The sequence below is a fragment of the Bubalus bubalis genome, chromosome 1 (genome assembly GCF_019923935.1).
Source record: "Bubalus bubalis isolate 160015118507 breed Murrah chromosome 1, NDDB_SH_1, whole genome shotgun sequence".
NCBI lineage: Eukaryota > Metazoa > Chordata > Mammalia > Artiodactyla > Bovidae > Bubalus > Bubalus bubalis.
Window position 1 is genome coordinate 184,183,652 of NC_059157.1, and position 23,894 is coordinate 184,207,545.

Below are 23,894 nucleotides of genomic sequence, written 5' to 3' on the forward strand. Positions count from 1 at the left end.
TTGAACAGACACCAAGTAAGAGCCTTGATTTTTTTTTTAACCAAATTAGCAATGTATTAGAAACCAGTTTGGCTTATGAGTGATTGGTAAAAATTTCTCTTAAATTTGAGAATTCCCATGTATCCTTAGGCAACATCTATAATTTTTAAAAGTTATAAGATTTTCCTTAAACTGTGAGAAAAGACAACACAGCCCTCATCATAGTATTTTTTACATTTCAATCCTTTCCATTAAATTCACAATTTGATAATACTAATCTAGTTGGACTAGATTTTTCCACAATGCTTCATTTTCTCCCTAGCTTTGACAAATATATTTGGTCTGATCTGTATATGTTCCCAAATACTAGAATAAGAGACAGTCTTATTCTCTTAGGTTGCAATTTTCTTAGGGTTTCTGCTTTATTATTTCCTGATACCCACAGAAGGTGAGAGATATAACTTAAATAATTAACAGACAAAAAGTTCTTCTACAATGAGGGTGCTTTGTTACACTCCATCATACTAGAATAACTGAACTGTAATTTCCATACAATGTATGAACTAAAGGATTTGGTGACAACTACAAGATACCTGATAAGGTAAGTATACTGACTTAATACCAATGAGAAGAATGGAGATGGCATTTCAGCTATAAAAAGGCAAGGCAAAAAGACCTTTTCTAGCCATTTAAATATTACTCAAAAAACAAATACAATTGACTAGAAAGGAAAACCAAAAATACTGTATGTACCTTTAACAACGTTCTTGCAATCTGATATACAAAACTTCTCATTTTTTTCCCCCAGGTAACACAAATTAAATTTGTACTGACAGAAGAGATTAATAAAGTCCTTCCATTTCAGTTCTTAATACCAGACAGTGAACTTAATAAATTCTGTGTTCTGATTATTCTAAAGAAAAAAGGCTAGAAGAGGGACAAAGGAACACAGTATGGACCCAGTGTTACTCTAAGAATTTTACTTAAGAGATCATCAGCCAATGGTGTGTGAAGGATTTAGTGATGTATTTTATTCTTATTTTTGGACAGTAGTACCTCCAGGTGGTTTATGTCTCCTTTTTCCATTTACCTAAAACATAAGTTCTTTCACCCCATTTCTTATTATAAAACTAATTTTCTTTTTAGGTACAACTCAACTATTCTTGGAAGAAACTTTTATGTTGTAACACAGAGGTTGTGAGTAAATAAATGCATTGTTCTTTTGAGGATTACTAAACTGACAAAGGATCTAATCCCCTAAAATTAGGGGAAAAAAAGGGGGGGGGGCCGCAAGGGAGAATGATTACCCTAGGAATTTTCTGAAAATGGGATAAAGTTTTCCTTTTATTCGGAAGTTACTATACATTGTCAATATACCCTTTTTAAATAAGGAGGAAATGGGTGGGGGGAAGCTTTTTAAACTTCACCTATTTTTATGTTTGAAATCTTTTTGTCTTAATATGCTTGGTAAAAGTAATCCTTAAAAGGAATCAAAACTCCAATCTAAATAACCTCAAACCTTTTTTTAAACCATAAATCAATAAAATCATAGGACTCTAGACATACACAACCACAGTAGTCTTTTCTTCTTCATATACATCATTTAGTTACTTCAAGTGCAATGGAAAGCTCTAGCACTTACTTCTGGATCAGTTCACATTCCACTTGTAACCTTTTATCTTTTTTCACAGGAAAAATACAAACTGATCCCAAACTTATTAAAGTACATCTGTGCATTAAATCCCTGCTCATTTTGCAAAAAGAGAAATAGAAAAAAAAAAAAAAAGTCAAACATGTTCTAGTGCTCAGTGTAAACATTTTGAACTATTAATTATTTATTAATTTTCCTTAAGGGTACTTAGAAGTGTGTGTCACATATTCAAAGTTAACCTTAGGAATAGCACCGTGACCAAAAAAATCCATAAAAATGATTCTCTCTATAATCCCTTAGTTTTATTTCAGAACTTGAGAAGCTACCATTGTCAACCATGTTTTCAAAGTTACCAGGCCAATTCTTACTTGTTGTGTTTTTGTTTTTTTGTCAGATGAAACAAAAATACTGCTTCTACACACAAGGGTCTAACCATTTTGGACAAAATGAAAAATCAGGAACTGGCTGACCAGCCAATCAATTCAGTCCAAAAGTCAAGAACAGTTCTACTGATGAAGCCTAAATGGTTTAAGTATCATTTTACCAAAAGAACTGATGTATTTATGAATATATTCCATATTTGTTTATGGATTTTTTTGGTACCTTTCTGCAGATGATGGTAAACATGGAGTTATAACCCTGAGAATAGATATAAAACAGAGAAGTTTAAGAAGAGTTAAAATAAATTAATGGATATGACATCTATCACCATTTCTCAAAATTAAGGAAGTAAAGAGCATTCCATTAATTTTTTTCAGGCCACTAGTCAAGGACAATTATCCTGACTCAATCTGTCAACAATATAGTTAACACGAACTTTGAGAAGGAAAGCATCATACTTTTGAAGTGGTGATAGCTCTCTCAACAACCAAAGGAGAGGCAGGCAGACCACCTATCTTACTTGGTAATGTCTAAGAATATCCTTCCCCTTACACCAGAATAGAAAGAGAAAGAACCTTCTACCATATCAACTGGAATAGAGAACCAAGAAATACCAACACTTCAGAACATTCTAACACTGATATCAGAGTCTGATGCTTTTCAATGTCTACCACCTTAAGGATACACAGGAGAGAAAAGGGTTAATTTTGTCTGAAACCAAACACAATTAGGGCCAATAAATAACAAAGGGTGGGGGTACTGTAACACACCCTTTAGCTACAAAATATGTAAACCACTTGAGTCAAGTCCATCTTCAGGCACAAACAAGCTAGGAATGGCCACCTACACTGTTTGGAGTAGCACAGCCTATCAAGTAAAAATATTTGGCTCGAAAATAAGTGTACTATGGTATTTGATGATGTGGCAAAAGTCACGCTTTAAGTGAATTTCAAAATTATTTTCCCACAACAGTTTCTTAGATTTATACTAGAGGTCACTAATAAAGATACTTAGTTGCACCAGCAAAGAATGCTTGGGATTGCACATGGCAGCAGTAGACTAAGAGAGATGGAGAATGACAACTAACTATTTTCCTATATAAATGAGATTTTGCAATTGCACTCTTATCAAAACTCAACTCTACAATTTAAGAGATGGGGGAACACTACATATAATTTAAATACTCTTTTAGCCCTGTACACTCTATTAAAGAACACACTTTATCTAAATCTAAGGCACACAAACTCTATTTCACAGAGTAAGACTATGGAAGACCAAGATTTTGGTTAAATTCCATAAATGGAAAACAGGAGATCTTGGAAAGACAAATTATATAATATTTTGTTAGTGCACAATTTAAAAGAAAATGCTAGCTATGGTCTGGCCTTAGAGGTTTAAAATATACAATCAAACATTTAAAAAAAAATAATTTACCAGCACTTTATGAATTCAAGTTTATAAAATAAAGTAGATATTTTCCCTAAAAAGAAAAAGAAAAAGAAGACCCAACAGGACTTGGAAAGAAAAACTGGAAACCATTTCAATGAAAATGATAAAATCTGGTAAAATGCAATCTACTCAAGTAGCCAGGGAAAGAAAAAAAGTGGCAGGTACCTTGCCTACTAATCGTGGTTACCGCCCCTTCCCCAATTGTTGTCAGTATGAACATAATATTTACGAAGAATCTGTAAACAAAGGTCATGTGAAATTTATACTACAATAGGACTGGAATTAGAAACTACCACCTCTTGACGAATTCTGAAAATAACTGTATGACACTTGCTACCATAAAAGTAATGCTTATTGGTTCTGATAACCAGAATGTCTAGTGTTTAACATATTTCAAACTCTTGCTATGTGTAGTTAAATACTGTCAAAAGTAGGTTAGATCTGCCCCCAAAATGAAGCATATTTTGGCACCTGTGCTGATGCTGCTACAAAGGCAAGCAAGTGCAAATAAAAATAACAGTCATGATTTAGTCACATTCATAACTTTTCATAGAAAAATATAAATATATTCCCTGAATTGTAGGACAAAAAATAATTTCAACAGCCAGCTTTCACTATAAATTCCAGTCCATTCCCTCTTTTAAGTGAACTGGTCTTCCCTCAAGGTCATAAGGTGCAATCATCAAAATCTAACACATTTTCTAAGCTCCTATCATCATCCCCATCATGGTATCTCACGGTCCTTCTACCCTGATTTCTCGTCTTTATTTTTGAGCGTCGAAGAACTCTTTTAGATTTTGCATAGTCCACATCCTCCCAGTCATTATCATCCACATTTAACCTAGGACGTTTGCTCTGTCTTGGTCGTCTCATAGTTTTAGATACGTTAGCTGTAAAAGTTTTACCTTTTCTAACTACTTTTGCTTTCCCTTTCGTTTTCCTCTTTTTGGTTTTTGAATCATCTGTACAGTCAGCATCTGATTCAGTGGCAGATCCCAAATCTGAGTCAGATTTGGGGCTAGTGTCTGGTCCACACTTTGAACTCCCTGTTGTTTCAGAAGCTTTCACATTTTCCAATTCAGTTTGCAGTCTCTTCCTTTTTACTTCTGTCTCCGCAGCTTCCTGCGAATCCCGCACCACTTTTGTCTTACTGAAAGGAGCCTTCCCATAGGTCCGGAGCCTCCTGCCATTCCACCTACGTAGCCCATAGTTCAGTTCCTCTTCAAAGTTATTCTCTGCAGTAGCTTTGTGCACCAAAGTTGACTCAGAAGAACATTTTCTACCTATCTCACCCCGTGGAATATGGCTTTTTGAATCTTCCTCCAAAGACACAATCAAAGCATTCTTTGTTTTAGAAGGTGCAACACTGGTTTTGAGACTCCTGGTACGCCTGTTCTTGTGTCCTGAATTCAACACATCTTCAGAGTCTGAGTCTTCATTTAAAGACTGACTGATACTTTTTGTACTACCTTCTGAGTCGGCATCAGGTGGCTGCCCTTCACAGCCACTCTGTTCATTTGGCACTTCACAGTTTACATCCCCCTCAGAATCGCTGTCTATCTTCTGAGCTGGGGCACATGCAATATGGAGGGGCTTTTTCCTTGCATTTTTGCTCCCGGTGCACACGTGGTCTACACGGCCATCTTCCTCGTCACTCATCAGCTTGATCCGACTGGCAGCAGTGGTGGCACACCTCCGAGGCACTCTCAGAAGGCCTGGTCTGGCTCTGGATGCTTTCTTAACCACCTTTGAATTGCTGTCTGAGTCACTGGAACAGACCCTTTTCCTGGCAGCTTTCCTGCTCTGTCCATGATTTTGTGATGCAGAATCTAAAAATCAAGCATACTCTTTTAATCTTTACTAGAAGAGTAAGTCTAAAGGAATTAAATGTTCAACGTTTTAAACAACTTAAGTCCAGCATTTCTCCTAACTTCAAAGGAGGATGGCAGTGAATGGGTTCGGCTTTTACTACTTTCGAACAGTGACTTTTTCAGCCTCAGCACCATTCACAAGTGTAACATACGCCCATCAATAACACCCCATGCATTTCTATCTATATACACAAGACACTCAACACTACAGTATTTTATTTACCTGAATACAAACTAAAGTCTCTTCACCACTGCACTAAGGTATGCAAACTAACCACTGTCAGCCTCCCTGAAACTTAAAAAGTTCCATCACACACTACGTTTAATCTTAGCTTTACATGCCTCCTGATCTAGTATTTTTCTCCATTTACCAGGACAATCTCAATTCAGTGATTTATCTTAACTCTCCATACTCCAGAGTTATTATCAATAAAATGGACATAATAATAATAATAATAGTACTTATCTCATAAAAGATATGAAGACTAAACTGGTTCATAAATAAATGTAAAGCATTTAGAAAAAAAATCCTGATGACAAATAGCTTGTGAACTGTTCTGTGAGCTATTATTATTACTACCTACCACATTCCTTTCAATCACCCTTTTCTTTCCTTCCTCTTCTCAAACTATTATCACCAACAGCTTATAAATGCTGGCCTCTGCTTTTCTTGAACCCATAGCCAATACAATATCCCCATTATCAATATAAGAAGTGAAATCACTATTAAAAATAGCTATGACCAAGGCTGCCTGTTACATGAGCAAAACTAAATGTACTCAACAACCAGTAACAGTACACACAGAAAGAAAAGATGAATGGAGAATGCATGGCATGGAAAGAAAGCAGGTAGCAAAGTAAAATTTCATGGGGAAAAAAAAAATGCTATAAAAAAAAAGATAGCAGTGAACCAAGATTAAATGTTTTGATTACCTTTTATAAAACTATTTGGTTTTTCTTTTGCTTTCTTGTCATCATCTGAATCCAAATCAGTTTCAGATACATGATCTGAAAAACACTGGGATCTGGCAACAGGTTCACATTCCACATTCCCTGAACTCGGGTTCATTTCCATCTTATGACATCTGTCTTGTCCATCTTCTTTGTCAGACTCAGAGTCCTCTGAATCACTGAAGAGCTTTGCTTTTTTAAGGAAAGGAGCATTCTTGCGACCTGTGCTGTATTTCCTACTGCTGTATTTTCTTGTTTCAGAATTTGCTTTCTCCTCTTCCTCTGAGATGCTTTCTGCCTTAAGTTTCAGCAAAGATGTTGATGGGCCAGCAGCTCTGCTATGCCCATTATCTGAATCATGACTTTTAGAATCTTCCTCAGAAGACGCTATTTTAAGGAATTTTGTTTTAGAAGTTGCTGGAATTTGGGACTTGTAACCATTAGCATGCCAATTTTTCCGGGCTACCCGTAAATCACTTTCTGACTCTGAATCTCCATTTTCAGTATTCTGGGCAGCAAGAGAGTTGGACAATGGTGATAGTTGATCTTTTAGCTCCTCTTCTTCAAGTTCTGACTTCAAGCTCTGGTCATCCTCAGAATTATGTAATAATTTTTTTCTAGCTACAGCAGAAGCATTGCGGTGGGGCAGCTTACGGCCAGAACAGACACTTTCAGAGGTAGAATTCTCCTCTACATCACTCATTAACTTGATTTTATTGGCAGCCACAGCAGCACACTTTCGTAGCACTTTCCGGTTATTTCCAGCTCTCACTTTTACACTTTCACCAGTTGCCAAAGAATTGTTATCTGAGTCACTTAAATAGACTCTCTTCCTAGTGGCTTTTCTGCCACATCCATTTTCTAATGAAACTGGACCTAAAAATAAAATAACAGTTAGATTAGAAAGGCCTTCCTTATTCCAACATTTTTAAATGACTTCATTATTTTAGTACTAATGTTCCTTATTCTTTTAATGTCAAAACAGATTACACCTGTCTAAATTTAAAAGTTTAAAGGGTAGAACAGAAGAGAATCCAGAAATAACCCAAGCACAGATGGCCAATTAATTTAAGACAAAGGAGCCAAGAATATAAAATGGAAAAGGACAATCCTGTCAATAAATAGTGTTGGGAAACTAGACAGTCACATGCAAAATAATGAACTAGACTACTATCTTATACCATAAGATATACTATATCTTATTCTATATCTTATACAAAATTAACTCAAGGGGGATTAAAGAATATAAAGACCTGAAACCACAAAACCAGAAGAAAATATAGGCAGAAAGATCCTTGACATTGGTCTTGACAATGATTTTTTACATCTGACTCCAAAAGCAAAAGCAATGAAAACAAAAACAAACAAGCAGGACTACATCAAACTAAACAGCTTCTGCACAGTAAAGGAAATCATCAACAAAATGAAATGGCAACCCACTGAAAAGAAGAAAATATTTGCAAAAATATATATTTGATCAGGGGTTAATATCCAGAATATACAGAGAACTCATTCAACTCAACAACCCCCCTGCCAGAAAAAAAATCAATTTAAAAATGGGCAGAGAATCTGAATAGGCATTTTTCCATAGAAGACATACAGATGGCCAACAGGCACATGAAAAGACACTCAACATCACTTATCATCAGGAAAATGCAAGTCAAAACCAGAATGAGGTACCACTTCACATCTGTTAGAACAACTATTATCAGAAAGACAAGAAATAACAAGTGTTGGTGAGGATTTGAAAGAAAAGAAAACCCTTGTGCACTGTTGTTGGGAAAACTGGTGTAGCCACAATAGTATGGTTGGTCCTCAAAAAATTATATGATCCAACAATTCCAATTCTGGCTGTTTACCCAAAGAAAACAAAAACATGAATTTGAAAGGATACATGCAACCCCGATGCTCACTGCAGCATTATTTACAACAGCCGAGATCTGGAAACAACCTAAGTGTTGTTTCCATATGGATGAATGGATAAAGATAACAAGCACACATCTATACAAACAGGAATACTATTCAGCCACAAAAAAGAATGGATTCTTGCCATTTGCGACAACATGGACAGACCTTGAGGGCACTATGCAAAGTGAAATAAGTCAGACAGAAAAACAAATACCCTATGTTTAAGTGGAATCTATACTTATATGTGGAATCTACAAAAACAAAACAAAACATGCGCCACCAGAAAACAGACTGGTGGTTGCCAGGGAGAGGGTGGATAGGGAGTGGGTAAAATGGGTGAATGGAGTCTAAAGGTACAAACTTCCAGTTATAAAATAAATAAATCATGGAGACACAATGTACAACATGGCAAGCAGAGTTAATACGGCACTGCATATTTTAAAGTTGCTAAGAGTATATCTTAAAAAGTCTTCATCACAAGAAAAAAGAGAATTTTCTGACTATGCATGGTGACACATGGTAACTAAACATTCTGTGGTAATCATTCTGTCAAGTACACAAATGTCAAGTCAATTACACTGTACACCTGAAATTAATATATTTTATGTCAATTATGTCTCAAGAGAAAAAAAGCATAAAGGACATGTAATCATGTGCAGATGCGTCAGGTAAATAAAACATTCAATATTTATTTAGCTTTTGGGTTCTCTTGACACACATTTCTCCCAGTACATTGAGCCTCTTCTCACCAGTTTTTCTCTGTGCAGCTCTGGTCCTGGTCACCCTGAGGTTGCTGCTCCTGGCTAGCCCACTACGGGAGGAGGAGTCTCGAGCTCTTGGACTCTCCTTGCTTTCCTCAGAACTATTTGAAGCTGAAGATGATGAAGAGGTACCTAAAGAATCTTCCATTTCACTTTCTAAGGAAAATGAAACATCAACAGTTCATTACATATAACACTCCTATCTTTACACAGTAAGCAGTTATTTTGTAACAACAGACTAAAGGCAGATTCTTAAAACACTTAGAAGTGAGTATATTTTTAAAAACTTTCAAAGAATAGCTGATAATACTAAAAGGCACATAATCAGCATTTGAGTTTGTTCTCTTATTTCTGAAAGTAACATATTAATACTGATTTAGATTCAGAAAATAAGTTTATATACTGATATTTTATAAACAAGCTTTCATTAAAATTTTAACAAGCCCCACAATAGTGGGGCTTCTTCCTGCTTCTGTTTTGAAACAAGTATTTCCTTAGAAAAGACAGTCACTTCAAGTCCAATATTTTAGCAGGCTTTCAGGTCTCTCTCTAGCAGTTGTTCCTAACAGAATCTTTGTACCACACATGCTTCCAAGCTCAAGAAAGAGCATTTCAACATGCAACACACACACACAAAGGTAGAAAAGGTGTGAGATGAATAAGATAGGAAACCAAATTTCCTGTTCCTTCACCCAGGCATGTCTATCACAAAACAAATATTCCATCAAAATGAGTGGGAACATATTGTTAAAGGACAAAATCGTGCTCCATAATACAACCCAATTCTATGTCAAAGAAGAAAGTGGCTGATAGAGGAATGTGTATGTGCCAACTCCTGCATTCCACGTCCCATCATGCTGACTGTGTTTCCAGAGTCTTCTCCTTCCCCATGTATCACTGTCAAACTCATTCATCCTCCTGAGACAAAATTAGTCATGTGATTCCCTCAAAACAAGGGACCTTATTAAGTACTGTAAGGCTTGCCAGTCTCTTAACTAAGGCTGCATTCTACTTGTCTGATCCTACTGTTTTAAATCACAACAGTAACCACTATACTATCATGGCAAGTCACCAAAATCACTCAGAACAAACTCAAGTATGTACAAAACACAACCTCATTCACAGGATGTTCACAGTCTGTGTCGGCTACAGTTATACCACCAAATGCTAATAAAATAAACAGTATTTTTTTTTTCCAGATCATCAAGCCTTAAACTTACATGATTTAAAGAAATTTTTCCATGTCAAATTTTGCACACAAAGTATGATATTTATATCACATTATTTAAAACCTGAAGAATTCAAATTTGCTTAAAATGTGGCCGCACCATTTGCAAAGAACAGCATTTATCAAATATAATTAATTATTCCATGTGTTACTTATGTCTCTTCTGTTAAATTTTACGTTCCTTGAATATCAAGACCATATCTTACTTCTTTATTCTTTCCTCAAAATCCATAGTAACTAGCAGTGTTATAAACTTGAGTGCTCAACAGGTGAACACATAACATTCCATTTCTCACCAGATAACGTAGAACCATTTGTCAGAGTGACAGGTCTATTTCTTCTCATTCTTTCTGATGATGCTGCTGAATCTGAAGAGTCACCAGAAGTAACACCTGAAGAGACACTAGCAGTTGTCTTGCGGCTTGTGGAGTAAGTTGCCCTACTTGAGGTAGGCTGGATAGGAGAACCTACGAACTCAGAAATTACTTTTGTCTGAGATTTTAAACGCTTCTGCTTGGTATTTCTGGTCAAAGATAGGAAAAATAAAACAACATTGAGCAAAACAGAGGATGTCTAAATAACAGTGTATTATTAAAGAATAACTTTATGATCAAGACACTGAAATATTCATTATTAACACCTTACTCTAGCTTGGGTTACTATTCTTTTACTTTAAATTTGACATTGTTTTATTCCAAACTTGAGTAATAAACAGATAGTAACAGTATTATAGAAAATCATACTGAACATCTTAGATTCTTTGGATTAAATGCTAAGAAGAGCCAACATTTATGTAATACAGGCATTCATTCATATTATAAATTTTTTAAAGTTGTATGTGTAATGAAATTTGTGATTATTTATTATTATTTTTGGCCACATCACTACCTGTGGGATCTCAGTGTCCTGACTAGTGACTGAACCCAGACCATGGCAGTGAAAGCCTGGATTCCTAAACACTTGGCCACCAGGGAAGTCCCTATATTAAAGAATGAGATTCTCAATATGACAATATTCCCTCTAGGCTCATTTTTATATATTCCTAAAGACAGTATAGACTTCCCTGTAGCTCAAACGGTAAACAATCTGCCTACGATGCAGGAGACCAGGGTTTGATCCCTGGGTTTGGAAGTTCCTCTGGAGAAGGGAATGGCAATCCACTCCAGTACTCTTGCCTGGAGAATTCCATGGACAGAGAAGCCTGGCAGGCTACAGTCCATGGGGTCACAAAGAGTTGGAGATGACTGAGAGACTAACACACACAAAAAGACAGTATAAAATCAGGAGAAATCAACAAAACCTGAACAGAAAGAACAGAGACGCAAAAAACAGATCAAGCTAGTTTTTTTTTGAGACCAATATGTTTACATCTAAGTGCCAATTCACCATATTTGATTCCTGAGCCATGTATTATGGTGGAAAAAAGATGGAAATTTAAGACAATCTGACTTTAAATTACAGATCTGAGTAATATTCATGTTTTTTAAAGATAATCCTTTAAAACAAAATGATTTGGTTTTGCTTTCCCTTAAAACAAAAAGATAAAGGTGCTTTTACTTTTAGGAGTATCTAAGGCATCTGAGCTTACAGATAACCACACTCAACTATACTTCAATTTTTTGAAGAAAAAAAAACCCAATAATTCTTTTAAGCAGTAACTTTATCATAATCAAGAAAATTCAAGTTTTCAAATGTAAATAGACCATTTTTAAAGGCAAGCAGTTTTCCAGTTTTCATGTGTTAAATGCAATCTGTCAGTTACAAATGGGAGAAGGACAGATGGCTGCAAAATGTAGTATCTTGATTTCCTTTATTTAAAAAACAAAAGGATTTAAAAAGAAAACTCAAGTTTATTATGTCAAAAATTTAACTTCCAATAATATCAACCATGGGCTTCCCCAGAGGCTCAGTGGTAAAGAATCTGCCTACCAATGCAGGATGCATGGGTTAGATTCCTGGGTCAGAAAGATCCCCTGGAGAAGGAAATGGCAACTCACTGCAGTATTTTTCCCTGGGAAATCCCAGACAGAAGACCCTGGCAGGCTACAATCCATGGGGTCGCAAAGAGTCAAGACATGACTGAATGACTAAACAACATTAACTAGAGAGTAATATAAGAAGAAATAATTACATGCTTATACCTATCATAAACTTGACTTTTAACAGGAGACAAGGTGTAGTAGCTCAAGAATGAACACATTCTCTTTTTATTCTATCCTTTATGAATAAAAAATGAATGAAGCCTCAGAAACCATTGGGAGACCATTAAACACACCAGCATATGTATAATGGGAGCCCCAAAGGGCTTCCCTTGTGGTTCAGTTGGTAAAGAATCTGCCTGTAATGCAGGAGGACCTGGGTTCGATCCCTGGATTGGGAAGATTCCCTGGAGAAGGGAAAGGCTACCCACTCCAGTATTTTGGCCTGCAGAACTCCATGGACTGTATAGTCTATGGGGTCGCCAAAAGTTGGATGTGACGGAGCAACTTTCACTTTCACAGGAGACAAAAGGAGCAGAACAAAAATATTTGAAAACATAATGGCTGCAAATCACCCAAATCTGATGAAAACAGTACATACACATCCACAAAGTTACACAAATTTCAAGAAGGATAAATTCAAACCCACACCTGCAGTCAGCTGCAAGATGAAGACAAAAAAAAAAAAATCTTGAAATCAGCAAGATAAAAACTGCCTGTGTACAATGGAAGGAACCTCAATAAGATTAACAGCTGACTTCTCATCAGAAACACTGGAGGTCAGCAGGCAGTAAGATGACATAGTCAAACTGCTAAAAGAGAAACACTGCCAACTGAGAATTCTATATACAGCAAAACTAGTCTTGATAAAAGTGAAATTAAGACATTCCCAGATAAACAAAGATTAAGGGAATTCATTGCTAGCATGTCTGCCTTACAAGAAATAGTAAAGGACTTCATTGACTTCCCTGGTGGTCTGGTGGTTAAGAATCTGCCTGCCAATGCGGGGGACATGGGTTCAAACCCTAGTGCCAGGGAAGATCCCAACATGCCTCGGAGCAACTAAGTCCATGTACCCACATGCTGCCCACACGCTGCAACTACTGAAGCCCACATGCTCAAGGGCCTGTGCTGCACAATAAGAAGCCATGGCTATGAGAGGCCATGCACCTCACACGGCCCGTGAGGTGTGAGAAGCCCGTGCACCACAAGAGAGCAACCACCCTGTGCTGTAACTAGAGGAAGCCCACATGCAACAGTGAAGACACAGCACAGCTCAAAAAATAAATAGGGAAGGCCCTGCTGGTCCAGTGGCTAAGACTCCACGCTCCCAATGTAGGGGGCCAGTTTGATCCCTGGTCAGAGAACTAGATCCCAAGTGCCTCAGTTAGAACCCAAACTAGCACAGCCAAATAAAGAAACATAAATAAGTAATTTTTTAAAGAAATATTAAAGGATTTTAGGTTGAAAAGAAATAAAACCAGAGGGTAACTCAAATCCACGAAAAGAAATAAACGACCACTGGGAAAGGTAATTACATAGGTAAATATATTGGGTTGACCAAAAAGTTTGTTCTGGTTTACCCATTAAGATGTTACAGAAAATCCTGAATGCATCTTTTGGCCAACCCAATGTAACAGTATAAATAATTTGCTTCTTGTTTTCTTAACTGATTTAAAAGACAACTGCATAAAACAACATATAAAAGTATAAACTGTATGAGAGTTAAGGGCACAAATAAGAAGGGGAAAAGAGCTAAACTGGAACAAAATTCTTAAATCTGTGGGAATGAAATAGTATTAACCTGAAGTAGACTGTTTTCGATTTAGATGCATGATGTAATCCCAAAAACAACCATGAGGAAATCCATCAAGGGTATCAGTGCACATTATAAATGTACATGAAAACAACTAAACACTGAAAAACTCAACTTCCACATTTCACACTTTAAAATATCTATAAATTTGATATTAATGCAAGCTATAGTCATAAATGACAGAATAATTTACTATAAAAAGAGTAACTCCTGCATTTTATATTTCTTCTCTACAAGTAATCTCTAGTGAAAACATATACATTACATCAAACTGGCACTTTCCCTTACACAATCAAATGCTCAATAGCCATAACTAGTAATCATTTTACCCTCTGCATTAAAAAAAATTCTTATGTGAAAGATAAATAATATTTTGAATAATCCTTAATAAGACTTAATTGATATTTCATTAAATGCTTACAAATTTATGTGATTAAAAATCACCGCAATAGCTCTATATGCAGAGAACGCTTTCAACCTATAAAAAGTGACTATTCTTTTCTGTTCTCTAAAATGATCAAGCATTTCTAGCATAATAAAAATCAAGTATCACAACCTGATTTAAAAACTGCATACAGAGACTACAATAACCAATTCACCTGATACTTTTGTTAGCCTGATTGACACGGTTACAATTTTGTCGTCTCTTAAACCTCTGGCTTCTTCGAAGTTTTTCACTGAATTTTTGACCAATTTTAAAATCAGAGGAGATTTTCTTCATTTTTTCTTCAAATAAGGCAGACAATCTCAATGTCATACTGTAAATCTGCAAGGACACGAAAGCAAAACTAGAACTATAAAATCTTATATTTTTACAAATAAATTTTTAATAATCATTGAGGTACTTGTAATCTATTATATCACTGTTCTAGATAATGGCTGGTCCTTATTTTATCTATTTCCCATCCCTTCCCTTCAAGGACACTGAAGTACCAAATACACACCTCTCTGATAAAAAGAAAGTAATTTTAAATAAATCAACCCTCTAGAATCTTGGGTTTAGATCTGTATGTCAGTGGTTCTCAGATGATTTTTCCCACATCTACATGTACAAATGTCCAAAATGCCTCCTTCTCCTAAAGTTATATAAGAAGTTGATTGGTTTTAAGGTTGCTATTTAGGCAGAAGGGCAGTGTCTCCTTGGGATAAGGGAACAGAAGTACTTCCACACCAGTCTCTACTTGAAATCTGAATGCCTCTTATGCCACTTAAGATCTAAATTATTGTTAGAAAAAGAGATGGCTTGCATCCAGAAGAAGACATTATGCCCTATAATCTTAATTATATAAGAAAGATTATGTTATCATAACTTTTATAATTAAAAACATCAAATTTTTAAAAAGACAGCAATGCTACTATAAATAACTATTGGCACAGCCTATGTATTTACAGGAAGTACTATGCATTCATCTACAATCATTCCTGAAAATAAAATGTAAAAATATTTAACAAAGTTAAATATCAATCACTCTGGTACATGATGGAGGAAGGTGAAGAGACTAACACTGGAGAACCTTTAAAAAGTGTGTAAAATACGTGACTTTCTCATATTTATATATATATACACATATACCAGAGAAGGCAATGGCACCCCACTCCAGTACTCTTGCCTGGAAAATCCCATGGATGGAGGAGTCTGGTGGGCTGCAGTCCATGGGGTCGCTAAGAGTCGGACACGACTGAGCGACTTCACTTTCACTTTTCACTTGCATGCATTGGAGAAGGAAATGGCAACCCACTCCAGTGTTCTTGCCTGAAGAATCCCAGGGACGGGAGAGCCTGGTAGGCCGCCGTCTATGGGGTCGCGCCGAGTCAGACGCGACTGAAGCGACTTAGCAGCACACATATACAGGTATCCCCCACTTTTAAGAAAAGTTTACTTTCTGCCACTTCATTTTTATAAAAGACCTACTTGATTAGTACCTGTTTTCACTAACTCAAAGAAATTCAAAGATTTTTCCCTTTTATGAAAAGAGGTGAAGAGAGAGTTCAGCATCTGTTTGCAACAAGCCATTACAGAGGCACAGCAAACCGCAAACAGCAAGAGCAGTGCCACCAAGCTTCTTCCCCAGCAACTACTCTCACCATCTCAGCCATGTGTCACCACAGTTGTGATTTTAGTTTTCAAAGTGACATCCCAAACCAGAGAGATACATTTATTGTGGTTGCTGAGCCTGCACTGACACATCATCACCCATAGTCCATTGACAACATTAGGGTTCATTCCTGATGCTAAATATTCTATGGGCTTTGACAAATTTTCCCTTTCAACAGCCTTCTAGTCAGCAAAGTTTTGGCAGGGAGATCAGCTGATACCCCTTTATGGGGGATCCCTTACTTATGATTCTCTATTTCTCTCTTGCTGTCTTTAAAATTCTTTCTCTATGCTTGACTTTTACCATTTCAACTATGCTATGTCTTGGTGTGCATCTATTTGTTTGTGATTCATTTTGTTTAGGCAAGTCGCCACAGTTCTGAACTGTGTCTGTGAGCATCTGAGTTTTATCTTGGTATATTCTGTGCATCTGTCATTCAGATGTGTCCTAAGGTAACTGGTTCTTCACCTCACACCATTTCCCCTTAAAAAAGATTTCATAGGAATGTTCTACCTTCAAATACAGGAGGAAACCTATACACACACACACATAATGAGTATATGTGAAATCTGTAATTCCTCTTATCTTTGAAATGATCTTTAACAGTTATTTCTAGTATTTTGTATATATATTCAATTTATTCTTTTCCTTAAAACCTGAACTCTAGTGTAAGTCACCAATTTTAACAAAAGTGATTTTGTTCCTCAACTGTATTAAGTTTGAAACCTCTGAGAATCTTGAGTACTAATTTTTCATATATCTGAAAAATCCAGTAATACATTTTTAATATAAAATAAAATCATCTAACAAAACAAGTGCTAAAATTATCAGTTCAAAATGAATATGGGCATGTCTCAAAAACCCCCAGTTATCACTATGCACAGTGGTAAATGATAAAAGACTGGTCAGGAATGTACAAGGATACCTGGTTTCAGCACTGCTACTCAACACTGTACTTAAAATTTTACCAGAGCAATTAGAGAAGAAATAAAAATAACTCAGGCTGGAAAGGTAGAAGTAAAACTATATCTATTTGCAGATGAAGTGATCCTATGTATAGAAACTATCCAAGATTCTACAAGAAAGTTATCAGTGCTAATAAATTAATCCAACAAAATACAAGGTATGAGAACAACACACAAGAATCTGCCACCAACAATGAACAAGTACAAAAGGAAATTAAGAAAGCAACTGCATTTCAAATAGCATCTAAAACAAAAAAAATATCTGGGAATACATTTCACCAAGGAGTGGGAAAGACTCTCCACTGAAAAGTACAAAACTTTGCTGGAAGACATTAGACCTAAATAAATGGAAAGGGATCTGGCATTAAGAGACAGAAAGACTTAGTAGTGTCAAGACACCAATGCAGTCCAAAGCCATCTACACACTGAATGCGATCCCTATCAAAAATTCAACTTTTTTAAAACAGAAATGGAAAAAGTCAATCCTCACATTAATAATGAATTGCACCCCTGAATTGCCAAAATGATCCTGAAAGAGATCAAAGTAAGAGGACCAAAATTTCCTTTGTTCCAAAACATACTACTAAAAGTACAGTAAGCAAAACATTTTAGTACTGACATACAAGACAGACAGAGATAAGAGACAGAGACTCATATGTACAAACCAATGAACAGAACTGAGCTCAGATACAAACCAATCTATCTATCTAGCAAATTGATTTTCAAAAAGGGTACTAGGCCATTTAATAGGGAAAGAACAGTCTCTTCAACAGATTGTGCTGTAATACCCAGATTTCTACACACAGAATAAACTGGACCTCTGTCTCACTCCATACACAAACAGTAACTCAAAATGGATCAACAGCTTAAATATAAGAACTAAACCATAGGAACACATGAGGTCAATCTTTATGACGCTCAACTTGGCAATGGATTTATTTAACTATTTTGACCACTATTTCCAAACATTTGCCTCTATAAATTACTCTTTAATATACATGTATTCTGCAAGTATTCTTTTCCACAGTTAATTCTGTCTATAAAAAATAATTAAAATTGGAATTAATGAGTTAAATGACACTTATTTTTCAAACTGCTCCGTAACAGTGTCATATACTTATAGGCTGTGTGACCCTAAGCAGCAATGGGTTCTTAAATATGAAACCAAAAGGAAAAAAAAAAGTTGATTAATAATTTTAATTTTATCAAAATTAAAAACTGTGCATCAAAGGACATTATCAACAAGTAAAAAGACAACCTATAGAATGACAGAAAATAACTGGAAAACACTTATCTGATAAGGACTTAATATCCAAAATATATTTTATAATTCTTACAAAAAAATAAATAAAATAAAATTCTTACAACAAAAAGACAACTGGGAAAAGCACTTGCAATATATATTTTGCCAAAGAAGATAAACAAGTGGTCAATACGCACATGAAAAGATTGTCAACATCATTAGTGTAGTGACTGTACTTTGTCTTCTGTATTCTTGATGCTCTGGCATTTGAAGCCTTGATCCTGGAGACTGTCCCTCCCAGGGATAACTGATAGCAAAGGACTCTTTCACAGGTACACTTCTGATACAGAAATCAATCAATCTAGAGCTCACAAACCTAACCATCTTCTTTATCAAATTCTCATACACCAAGTGAATAATATTCCCCCTACCTAAATCGGAGAAGGCAATGGCACCCCACTCCAGTACTCTTGCCTGGAAAATCCCATGGATGCAGGAGTCTGGTAGGCTGCAGTCCATGGGGTCGCTAAGAGTCAGACACGACTGAGCGACTTCACTCTCACTCCTCACGTTCATGTATTGGAGAAGGAAATGGCAACCCACTCCAGTGTTCTTGCCTGGGGAATCCCAGGGACGGGGGAGCCTGGTGGGCTGCTGTCTAAGGGGTCGCACAGAGTTGGACACAACTGAAGCGACTTAGCAGTAGCAGCTACCCAAATCACCCCAGGCTAAGAGTCAGACATCTAGAGACCACACCTACAAACCAAAGCTCCAATTATCTGTACCAGCCAGTACTAGACTGTTTGCTCTGTTCTGTCTTGCCTTCCTGTGAAAATCCCAACGTAGGATCTGTCATGCTCTTTCCATCCCTTCCCTCTGCCAATTCTGCCTCCTGATCAACTTTGGTCCATCACCACGTGGCCTGAATGTTGTATCACACTTCTCTTCCTAGGGATCTGTGAACATAAATTCTCTTCATGACAATTCATATCTGCATGTCTTATCATATCTGATAAAAATAAATTCCAGGTACAATTTTTAATAAGTCATAACAAATACAAATCAAAGCTACAATGAGATAATACCTCACACTCACTACGATGCCTGTAATTTTTTTTACAAACACAGAAAATAACAAATTTTGGCAAGTGTGTGGAGAAACTGGAATCCTTATACATTGCCAATGGGAATGCAAAATGGTCTAGTCATTATGGAATACAGTTTGGTAGTTCCTGAAAAATATAGAATTACCCTATGAACCAGAAATTCCACTCTCAGATATATACCTAAGAAAATTGAGGATGAGAACTCTTACAGATTCTTATATTCCCATATTCACTGCAGCATCAGTTACAACCACCAAAAAGTAGAAAACAATTCAAGTGTCCATCAACAGATTAATGAGCCAAATGTCATACACCCATATGGTGGCATATTATTCACCCCGCAAAATGGAACAAAGTTCCAAAACAGGCAACAACATGGATGAGTGTTTAATACACTAAGTGAAATAAGCCAGACACCAAAGACAAATTCTGTATGTTCAATTTGTATAAAATATCTAGAATAGGCAAATTCATAGAGATACAGAATGAATGAGAAGCTATTAAGGTCTGAGGAAAGGAAAGAATGTAGAGTTGGTTGCTTACTGGTTATAGAGTTTCTGTTCGGGGTTATGAAAGAGTTTTGAAAATAACAGTGATGGCTGATCAACACTATGAATGTAATTTATGTCACTGAACTGTATACTTAAAAGTGGTCAAAATGACAAATTTAATGTTATGTATAAGTAACCACAATTTTGAAAATTTGGTCACATAATACACCAAAACATTAATTGTGCACTTTAAATGGGTGAGCTATATGATGAATCCTCAAACATGTATTTTAAACAAAAGGGAAAAAAAGACATGAATGAAATTTATTTTCTCTCTGGGAGGAAGTCTCACAAATGGTGAATACTGATGAAAACACAAACTGAGAAAAATGTTAAGACTTGAATGTCAAACTGATCCAATAAGCAACCTGGATATTGAAATGTGAAGGTTCTTAAATTAAGATAAGAATTAATAACATGGGTGGAGTCTGATAATAAGTAATGAGGGGAAGTGAAATTAAGATAAAACAATTAATTAGCAGTAACAGTCACTGATGAGAGAGAAAATGCTATAGCATCAAGCAAGTACTTTAATTTAAAAATCTTACTCTCAAAGTATTGCTGTTTTTTAAATGATCCAGCACACTGACTACAGGGCTTTATGAATGCTCACTGAGAATATATATACAACTCTGTGTATTTATTATGCTTCGACAAGTTTTGAAAAACTATCCAACATGTAACGTTTTAACAAAAATTTAGGAGTGTCCACAATGCTGTTCTTAACTAATCAGATGCTCACATGTTCTTCTTCAGATCCAAATTATTAGTATGCATCAGTAGTCCCATCCCCACCTCAGATTTTCCTTTTCTTACTTGTAATATTCGTCCAACCTCTATAACTAAGTTCCCAAAGTTCCCAATCCACTTTTCAAGATTCCTGTATATAAGAGAACAGACTTTTCTCACTATACATCCAATACAAATCTGTTCACTTTTCACAGATCTCCTCACTGGTCCCAATCTTCTTTTGTTTATGAGACTTTAGGAAAGATAAACACTGTCACCAGCAATCAATGTTTCCACAGCAGACACTTGGGCTGTGGTGAAAGCTCTACTCTTAAGAGTCGTCTTATTATACTCACTGTTCTTTCATGTTTCCACCTCTACCAAACAATAGAAAATCATCATCTACATAGATCACACATATTTTTTTTTATAAACCACTTTTAAAATTACCTTTGATCTTTTGTTTGGTGTATATGCTTTTGCATTGCTAAATATCAAACGGATGTCTTTGCAAAATTCCAAAGGGCTGTCATAGTTTCCTGCTTCTAAAGTTTCCCTTACTGTTCCAAAATCCATTGGAGTATCTATAATGTCTCGGTAATCCTAGATTTTAAAAACAATAGTTAGTTCAAAGATTCAATTCCTGTTTTTAGAAATGTAAAAGTGCATCAAATCTCTAAAACATTCAAAATGACAGAAGAGAAAAAGGTTATAAGATCTTAAAAATCATTACTAACTTTTAAAAAGACATTCAAACATACAGGTAAGAAATGTAACAAAATTATATGTTTGGAATCAGGATATGAAACTGTTATTTCCTTCTATATACTCTACTATATAATTTCTAAGCTTCCTACAGCAAATTTGTGCTTTCTATCTTTTAAAAAGGTCATTTTTTATTTCCCTGTTAGAAAGTGGAGAGTGACACTTAAAAAAAAAAATCTTTATTTGGCTGAGCCAGGTCTCAGTTGCAGCATGCTGGATCTAGTTCCCTGACCAGGGATTGAACCCAGGCCCCTGCACTGGGAACAGGGAGTATTAGCCAGTGCACCACCAGGGAGCTCCCAAAGAGAGACACTTTTAACCAATTCATAGTTTTCCCAGGGTTGGGCCTACTAACCCTCCGATAATGAGGGGTAACATTGGTAACTAAGTCTTACCCAAAGTACAAGGTTCAATTTCTTGAATTCTATTAATTCAAGAACTTTTAAAACAACTCTTCCACCACTGACTTAGTGGTAAGAGACAAAGTTAACCTTAAGCCCAGACGTCACTTTTTGGTTGCTGGGTTGCAAGGGGCAGGCGGTGCTGGTTGTTTACTTTTTCTTTTTTTGTGGCTATGCCTTGAGGCTTGTGAGATCTCAATCAGTATCCCAACCAGAGACTAACCTGGGCCATAGCAGTGAAAGCCTGGAATTCTAAGCATTAGGCCACCAGGGAATTCTAGACATCTTACTTTTTCATTTAAACACCTCTACCCTAATCTCTACACCAATAAGAAAAGCATCAAACATTCAAATAATGACAACTTACTGGATATTCAACCAAATCAACAGGTTGTCTAAATGGTTCAGAATCTTCACATTGAAAAATTAAGTTCACTAGTTCCTTACACTGTTTCTTCCAGTTGTTTTCAACATAATTGGTTGTTTTGATGCTCCTTTTTTTCCAATCATGAACCTAAAAATACATTTACAATATTAAACGCTTTCTCAGCCTTGAAAAAGCTGCATTATGATATGGTATGGTATCATAGTCATAAGTTGCTCAGTTGTGTCCGACTCTTTTACGACCCCATGAACCTACCAGGCTCCTCCATCCATGGGATTTTCCAGGCAAGAATACTGGAGTGGGTTGCCATTTCCTTCTCCAGATCTTCCCAACCCAGGGATTGAACCCAGGTCTCCCGCATCGTAGGCAGATGCTTTACCATCTGAGCCACCAGGGAATGGTATGGTATAGTAATGGTAAAAATCTAACTGAACTGTTGTCTTCTGTATTATGTCAAAATATGTCATTATATGATTTTCTACCTACTTAGGAAAAAGTCCACTTAAAAAAAAACAACAATAATGTCCTATCTGTTACTCCAAAAGCACATTTTCATTCTACCACTTATCTCCTAAGTTTAAGAAATGTTTCACAGCATATGAAGTACCCACAATGGATAACATAGTAGGCAGAATAATATCTACATCTTGGTCCCAAAAACCTGCGACTGTGGCCAAAGGGACTCCACAGATATGATTAAAGGAATGGCTTTTGAGATAGGGAGGTGGTCCTGGATTATCAGGGTAGGCCCAATGTAATCACAAGGATCTTCATACAAAGGAGGCAGAATGGTCTGAGGCATACTGGGAGATGCTATGCTGCTGACTTGGAAGATGAAAGAAGGGGGCCATGAGACTCCAGAAGCTGGAAAATGCAAGGAAATTACTTCTACCCCAGTTTCCAGAAAGGAACACAACTATGCTGACACCCTGACTTCAGTCCAGTGAGACCCATGCCAAACTTCTAATCTAAAGAACTACAAGCTATTTTTATTGCTTAAGCCACTAGATTTGTAATTTGCTACAGCAATCATAACAAACACTAAACAGATAACTAAATCCTTAAGTCTTTAAAAGTGAAATTATATGAATATGACAATAATTCAAGTCTTAACTTTTCAATGTTATTTGAGGCAACATATTATGAAAACTGATGTGACAGAAAGCTTAAATTTAAGCAGCATTCAAATGAAATTTAAAATAAGTTAACATTATTAAGCATTTTCAATTAATAACCTTTACTTTTAATTAACATGTTACATTAGAACTTTTTAAGAACTGCTGATGACACAATTTTAACCTATCCAAAACTTATTTCTCACTTTATTCTCCCCTACCCCTCCAACAAATTTTCATTTTTTAAAAGGTCCAGTCACCAAATCCTAGTTTTTCCATTAAAAGGTCTCATCTTCTTCCCTTCCCCTCTGTTTCTAGCCAGCACTATCCTTTTTTTTTTTTTTTTTCAAATGGCCACACAGCACGGTGGCTTGTGGCATCTTGGTTCTCTAACCACAGATCGAATCCGAGCCCTCGGCAGTGAAAGCAGAGTCCTAACCACTGGACCACCAGGGAATTCCCAGCCAGAACTATTCTTGACTAGGTTTCCCAACTTTTACTTAAGATTCTTGCAATGAACTCCTAACTTTAATATATTTAGTACCTATTCTCTTATCCTTCAAA

At 36.2% G+C, this 23,894-nt stretch overlaps 1 protein-coding gene across 1 annotated transcript in view; it reads right to left on the minus strand.

Annotated features, from left to right (window-relative positions):
* The window catches only part of BRWD1 (bromodomain and WD repeat domain containing 1), a 124,961-nt gene that overhangs the window by 8,207 nt on the left and 92,860 nt on the right, over nt 1–23,894 (minus strand). Inside the window, exons 35-41 of the mRNA XM_025291967.3 lie at nt 22,198–22,344; nt 21,115–21,267; nt 14,574–14,740; nt 10,476–10,702; nt 8,940–9,107; nt 6,265–7,158; nt 4,366–5,289 (exon numbers count right to left, since the gene is read on the minus strand). Of these exons, the coding sequence (XP_025147752.1) occupies nt 4,366–5,289; nt 6,265–7,158; nt 8,940–9,107; nt 10,476–10,702; nt 14,574–14,740; nt 21,115–21,267; nt 22,198–22,344 (2,680 nt within the window). The remainder of the gene's footprint in view (nt 1–4,365; nt 5,290–6,264; nt 7,159–8,939; nt 9,108–10,475; nt 10,703–14,573; nt 14,741–21,114; nt 21,268–22,197; nt 22,345–23,894) is intronic.